The sequence below is a fragment of the Dermochelys coriacea genome, chromosome 2 (assembly GCF_009764565.3).
Source record: "Dermochelys coriacea isolate rDerCor1 chromosome 2, rDerCor1.pri.v4, whole genome shotgun sequence".
NCBI classification, from domain to species: domain Eukaryota; kingdom Metazoa; phylum Chordata; order Testudines; family Dermochelyidae; genus Dermochelys; species Dermochelys coriacea.
The window spans coordinates 106,583,090-106,590,126 of NC_050069.1; the positions used below are offsets into that span (position 1 = coordinate 106,583,090).

The following is a 7,037-nucleotide window of genomic DNA, read 5'->3' on the forward strand; positions in this document are numbered from 1 at the left end:
TATCTATGAATCTATGTCAACAGCACAGCGCAGGAGACAGATGCCATAGTAAAAAGAAAAGGAGGACTTGTGGCACCTTAGAGACTCACACATTTATTAGAGCGTAAGCTTTCGTGAGCTACAGCTCACTTCATTGGATGCATCCGATGTAGCTCACGAAAGCTTATGCTCTAATAAATGTGTGAGTCTCTAAGGTGCCCCAAGTCCTCCTTTTCTTTTTGCGAATACAGACTAACACGGCTGCTACTCTGGAAGATGCCATAGCGACTCCGAGAGGGAGGCGTGCCCCATCGCTCAGCAGGCCGCCCCACCAGCATGCTGGATTATCCCTCTCGGCACTATCCCATTCACGCCCCGAGCCCGTGCAGCGCGTGGTAACCGCGGAGATCAGCGCGCGAGCGGTGGGATCAGTTTCACTCCTCGCGCGGGGTGCGCGCCCAGCCGCGGCGCTAGAGGCGGGCGCAGTTTCCCTTCTCAGCGGGAGGCGGCCGCCGCGGCGGGGGTGGTGGGGGGGAGGGACTTGGGTTACCGCTCAAATCTTGCCCCCGGGGCGCCACCTAGCGGCTCGCGAGCCTCCGCCCCAAATACCACGTGCGCGGCAGACGCCTGAGCGGGGCTCCCAGGTAGCGGCGGCAGGTCAGACGGCGCGCGGCGCCGCAGGAGTGCGCACGCGCGCGCGCGCGCGCCAGGTTCAGGGCGGCAGCCGCAGCCGCGCATTTTGTTCCGCAGGCTGGTCGCGTGGCAGGGGGAACCCGCTGGGGGCGGGGCAGGCGGGACGGGTGGTGGCTGGTGCAGGGAGTGTGCCCCTTGCTCTTTCCTTCCTCGGGTCTCTGGCTGCACGTGCGCTCGGCTGCCCCGCGCCAACCCCCTGCCTGGTTGGTTTTTTTGGGGGGGGGGGATGGGTTAGTCGCCTGGGCTCTGAGTCTGGGTGCAGCTTAGGGGGAGGCAGGCAGCATGGGCGCCCAACTATGAAGTGGGACTGGAGGCTGGCCCTGAGCATGTGGGTGGGGAGGGTTTGTTTGGGGTTTTTTTGTTTTTTTTTGTTTTTTGCTGCCTTAGAGGAGGCTTTGCCAAATTCCCCGGCGCTGCACAGCGCTTGGCTTGGCAAATTGCCGCCAGCTCGACTCCCTTTCCCCTGTTGGGAAGGGGTTTACACACTGCGAGGCGGGGACGGGGGACCCGTTTTCTTAAACCCATACAGTGTCTGGAGAGCTCCAGGAGAGTAAGACCTGAAATCTCTCTCGCTAAGTTAGTGGTGTCACCTGGAGCACAGAGCTGCTCTCCACTGAAGAGGGACTTGACATTCTCGCTATGCGAGGGTTTTGGTCCCCCCCCCCAATCTAGTGCGTTCAGGTTACAGGTGAACAGGTGATAGCCCCGGTGCTCTTTGATGCTCTTCAAGTCATCACCATTCTAAAGATCCTATGGACCAAACTGCTCCCAGTGAGACCAATGCAACCTCCTTGTGGTTATTGAGGTTGCACAGATGGAACCGACTAACTTTTTTTTTTAAAGGGGTTTTGTTCACAAAAATGGGAGAGACTCTGCTTCTCACTCAGTCTTAGGATTGGTTTCTACTAGACAATTAGGTTGGTTTAACAACATCGGTCAGGGCTGTGAAAAATCAATGTTCCTGAGCAGTGTTGTTAAACTGACCTAAGTTCCCATGTAAACAGTGCTGAGTCTTCCATCCACCTAGCTACTGCCTCTTGGGGAGGTGGATTACCTGTGCCAACGGGAGAACCCGTTGTAGTGTTTTAAGTGTAGACAAGCCCTTCTGAGTTGATGAATCTGCAGGGCCAACTGTTAAAGGGCAGCAAAAACTTAAGTTACTACCATCAACAGATGTTCTTTCCACACATTTTTTTTCCTGTATGAACAAGTGTGCTTTTCACAGTAGAACTGAACTTTAGGGCTTAAACCTATGGAGTCCCTATATCTGTAAAGTCCTTCACATGTCAAATCAGAGCCTCAGTTTTAGCCACACCTTCAATTATCCAACTTTCATATCCTCTATCTTGTGCGGGTGGTGGATCTCTTAGGGTTTGGGGGAGGGGGGCATTTTGGGTAATAGAATATCAGAGTTGGAAGGGACCTCAGGAGATCATTTATTCCAACCCCCTGCTCAAAGCAGGACCAATCCTCAACTTTTGCCCCAAATCCCTAAATGACCCCCTCAAGGATTGAACTCACAACCCTGGGTTTAACAGGCCAATGCTCAAACCAATAGGCAGTGCATGTTAGTGTAATGGGGTATCCATGAATAGCAGCAAGAGAAAATTAGAAGTTGTGTGTTTTATTTAAACTCGCAAAAATGCCACACTTGAACAGAGATCCATTAGTCAGTTGTGGTGTAATTTTCATTAGGTACCTATGTGTAATACGTGTAAAGTCCCCTACTTTTTATTTTTTTAAATTGTGATAGACCATGTGAAAGTCTCTCAGGGTGCCTTGTTTTAGCTTTCTTTTTAAAACTTAGATGTGAGCTTGAAAGAAAGTTTTTAAAGAATTAAAGGGTCTGAGATGGGCTTGTGGGTGCATAAGAGGGATGTTTCCCAAGACTGAAGTTAAATAAACTTGTTAATGTGTTTACAAGACCACACCAAAAGAATGGAAAGCATTAAGGCCTCAATCCTGCAATGAGCTCTGTGCAACCAGATGCTCATTGAAGTCAATGGAAGTCTACACTTGCACAGGGGGCACCCATAAGCAACTTGCTGCAGAATTGGGACTTAAGATGGCAGTTGAATTGCCTTAAAGAATCTTTATGGTGGGATTCTACTTCAAATAGTAAATAAGAAGTAAAATGATACATAATGTTGTGCCTTCTCACCAAGTGTGCTGCAGAAAAGGAGATGTTCTCTTCTATTTCCTCTCTTCTTTGCAGTTTCTTGGTAATTTAGGATTATTGTAGACCATTGATACTCAGACCTCAGTGATTCAGGAGCCAAGTTAGAGATCTACATTACCCAAAGAGCCACAGTAGTGTGAATTCATTGTTTCATTTACTGTAGTACTAGATACTTATATTTAAATAGTATGGCAGGGGAAATATTGTGTGCGTGCATGTGTGTAGATAGATGTATATCTCAGCTAAAATTGGTTAACATAATAAAAGCATCCTGATAGATTAGTTAAATCAGTGTTTTAATATGTGCTGCAGAGAGCTGCAAGACACACATTAAAGAGTGACTTGCGGCTCCTTAGCCTCAGTGTGAGTATCACTGTTTTAGACTTAAAACTTCTAAATATTTGCCTTCTAGACAGACTTAGACAAAGAACCACAATGGCAGAGAGACCTATGTGGGAGCAAGTTGGAACAAGTTTTGTGCATCTCTATTACCAGCGTTTTGATACCAGTAGAGTAGAGCTAAGTGCTCTCTATGTAAGTATCAGTTTGACTTTGCTCAAACTTAACTTCCTCATTGATCATTTTGAATGATAAGTTATGGGCTTGATGTATTTTACACTTCCACTACAAAGACAGTAGTTTGTATGAGGCAATGTTTCTGTCTTGGATAGAATGGAAGCAAGTACATATCCCCCCCCCCCCAATCTAATTCCTTAAACTGTCATTTTACTCTACAAAATATGATTCTTGGTAAATATTCCTCTCTCCTGTCAACAATTGTGGGATTTTTTTAAATCCATTTTTCTGAGTAGCAGAAATGTCAGGGTTGAGGGAGTGGGAGTTGTTGTTTCACTTGCTGGAGAACTTGAACTATGAGAAATCTGTCACAGTGAAGAAACATCAAAAACTAAAAGGGGAAGTGGTGAAATTTGCTTTTTTAAAATTTTCTTAACTTGATTCTGCCATTCTTCCATATGAACTGTAGGCCCTCTTAAGACCTCTGTGGGGAAACGGGAAGAAGTTCTGAAATGGGGTGAGGATTGAATATGAAAACCCTACAGCCCTAGTGTAAGTGATGGCACAAGCTAGGCCAAAAATAGAATGGGTGGGTCTACTTCATGAAAGCTTGCTTGACTCTGCCAATAACTCCCTTTCTGATCACAAGCTGTACCATTTTTGATAACTTATTAGTCATGTTCTGCATAACTTCCAAATACTCATTTGCTAGTGACTAAATTCGATTACCAAATGCTTCACGTGTATCTCTAGGATTCTTTACGCTGGTGTTTCTCATGGATCAGTGCCAGTCCCTGAGATCTCCCTGACACAGTTTAGGAAGGCAGCAAGCTGGTACCTAGTATCAAAAAGGTTGAGAAACAGTGCTTTAAGCTACATCCCTCAGACCTTTCAGTCTTACCTCATTTCTGTAACATTGACATGAATAACTTAGACACTTTGTTCTCTTTTTCAGACAGATGCTTCTTGCTTGTCCTGGGAAGGACAGCAATTCCAAGGAAAAACAGCTATCATGGAAAAGCTGATGGTATGCTTCTGTATATGTTAAAAGTGGTTTTTAAAAACAGAACTCTGAACTGCTTTGTCGTCTCAGGATTTAAAAATCAATTAAACCCGCACGCTTCCATGTGATTACAGGTAGTAGAGAGAACACCTGTACCTGAGTTGCAGAACTTCTCAGAGTTCAAAAAAATCTGATTGCTGCAATGAAACTGATGTTAAAATTGCATTGTAAGGTTCCATGTTCGTTCAATAACATCTGCTTAATTTACAAGTCAAATATATTTTTTCAAAGTGCCAGCACCTCAAAGTTAAGCTGAGTTCTTTCCTTCCTCTTCATCACAAATAAGATGTTCTGCAGGCTGAATTCAGCCCTCTGTTATGCCTGTGAAACCTTGTTACTGTAGTTGAGGGATGAATTTGGCCCTGTAGTTGAAACTTAATGCACAGATCTGTTAATGGATGAGGCAGTATAAAATCCAACTCTTAGCTAGGTCTACTCTGCTAACTGGAATCAAACATAGTAAACTTGTCAGTAAGTTTCAGCAGATAGGGTTCTGAATACACATGGAAAATAAGAGTAACTGAATAAGAAGGTTTCAGAGTAGCAGCCGTGTTAGTCTGTATTCGCAAAAAGAAAAGGAGTACTTGTGGCACCTTAGAGACTAACAAATTTATTAGAGCATAAGCTTTCGTGAGCTACAGCTCACTTCATCGGATGCATTTGGTGGAAAAAACAGGTCTCTGTTTTTTCCACCAAATGCATCCGATGAAGTGAGCTGTAGCTCACGAAAGCTTATGCTCTAATAAATTTGTTAGTCTCTGTTTTTTCCACCAAATGCATCCGATGAAGTGAGCTGTAGCTCACGAAAGCTTATGCTCTAATAAATTTGTTAGTCTCTAAGGTGCCACAAGTACTCCTTTTCTTTTTGTGAATAAGAAGGTGCCATTTCTTACAATAGTCACTTTTTAGTTTGAGTAAACAGTACAAAAGCGTTAAGCTGCAGCATATTTAAACCACCCACTTAAGACTTTCTTAATATCTAATCCTTTTGTTGTTAAAGAACCACATACATAGATCTTTATGCCAGTTGACCATATGGAAATTGGTAGTCTTGTTATATGAGGAAAGAAATATTTAGAAAATGTCTTCCCTGCAAGATCATTGAGCAGGATTATTGTACAGTGTTACGGGGGGGATTTCCATTTCCTCACTTGACACAATAATACACTTTTCTAAAGCACAATATTATAGTTAACTATACTAAACGTTGACTTTTTTCTATCAGATTTGCTTTTGTTTGCACTATTAAGACCTGACATTCATATGGCCAATTAGCATTTTGTGTATTAGCTGCATTGTATGTCTAATTCTCTTGGATCAGGGACCATGTAGAGTACCAAGTACACTGCTGGAGCATAAATATTAATGGAGTTAAATACTTGCATTAATATGTTTAGTCTGAGTTTCTTTTTTAATCCCTCCTAAACAGAGCCTTCCATTCCAAAAAATCCAACACAGCATAACATCTCAAGATCACCAACCAGCGCCTGATAACTGTATACTTAGTATGGTGGTTGGTCAGCTGAAGGTGAGACTGGCAAACTGTAATGCTTTGACTAGTATGTAAGGAGAAGCTTGTTGGTCTTAATATTTCTAAATGGAATATTTCTGCATTCTGCTACTGCATTTAAATCAATTCTTTTGTAATTAAAAAGAATTCCTGTTTGAGCGAGAGGTAATACCACTAATGCTGTGTCTTGATGTCAGTTGAATATAGACTTGAAGAGAAAGGCAGTGGATATTTAATTGATACAAGCTATGCTAATAGACTTGAGTAGTTTGAGGGGGTTTGGCTTGGACATGTGGGCTATACTTCCTACTTTAACTTACTATTTATTTATTTATTTAGGCGGATAATGACCCAGTGATGGGGTTCCACCAGCTGTTTATTCTCAAGAATATTAGTGACAATTGGGTTTGCACCAATGACATATTTAGACTGGCCCTGTACAACTTTGCTTGAATTTTTCTGTTCTCAAATGTCTGTTTCTACTACCACTTTCAAATCTGACACAAAAATAAATAAATTGTTGTTTAAATTGTTCTATGGTGGTTTATGCAGTCTGTTGATCAAAAGACCATGCACTTGCTAGCTTGTGCTTCTCTTCCCGTCTCCTAACCATATCTTGGTGTAATATTGGCTTGTAAACTGACTTGATGGCATATATCACATTGGTAGATGCGCAGGTGAACGAGCCTCTGATAGTGTGGCTGATGTGATTAGGCCCTATCACACTTTGTTTCTCTACAAAAGAAAAAGGACACTAAGCTATCTAAACTACTATATTCCCACTGCCATGTGCTGCTCCTGCCCTGCCTTGGAGCTGCTCTGGGGAGGTTCCTGCTTGCTGTGAGGGGGGGAGGGAGAAAGAGGGGGACTAATGTCAGGGTGTCCCCCTCCCCCCTGCTCCTGTAGCCCACTTACCCCATCTCCATAGAGTGGGGTGGGGGCAAGACAGGGCTCAGGAGGGAGGGAGCTGCCGTCTCAACTTGCTGAGCTAGGTAAAAAGGCAATGTACTTAGAGTAGGGTCAGTGTACTTAAAGGGGAAATGTGCATCTCTCACACGTGTGTCTCTGTCTCTCTCTGCCATGCTGTCTCCCCTCCC

General features: G+C 43.9%; 1 protein-coding gene across 4 annotated transcripts; it reads left to right on the forward strand.

Annotated features, from left to right (window-relative positions):
* Nucleotides 1–318: 318 nt before the first annotated feature.
* LOC119851616 (nuclear transport factor 2-like) lies at nucleotides 319–6,473 on the forward strand. Of its 4 annotated transcripts, none has more exons than XM_038391736.2 (5): nucleotides 319–636; nucleotides 3,264–3,385; nucleotides 4,323–4,394; nucleotides 5,860–5,958; nucleotides 6,280–6,473. In XM_038391736.2, exons 2-5 carry the CDS (start codon nucleotides 3,287–3,289, stop codon nucleotides 6,391–6,393), a joined length of 384 nt encoding a protein of 127 aa, XP_038247664.1. In that variant the 5' UTR covers nucleotides 319–636; nucleotides 3,264–3,286; the 3' UTR covers nucleotides 6,394–6,473. The 4 variants fall into 4 exon arrangements, with proteins under 4 accessions (XP_038247664.1, XP_038247663.1, XP_043364201.1 ...); XM_038391735.2 differs by lacking the exon at nucleotides 319–636 and adding an exon at nucleotides 745–875; XM_043508266.1 differs by lacking the exon at nucleotides 319–636 and adding an exon at nucleotides 1,035–1,318.
* The last annotated feature ends 564 nt before the right edge of the window (nucleotides 6,474–7,037 follow it).

Coding starts and splice junctions, on each gene's coding strand:
- LOC119851616 (XM_043508266.1), top strand. Junction 3,386..4,322: donor TAGAGCTAAGTGCTCTCTAT/GTAAGTATCAGT, acceptor TCTCTTTTTCAG/ACAGATGCTTCTTGCTTGTC. Junction 5,959..6,279: donor TGGTGGTTGGTCAGCTGAAG/GTGAGACTGGCA, acceptor TTATTTATTTAG/GCGGATAATGACCCAGTGAT.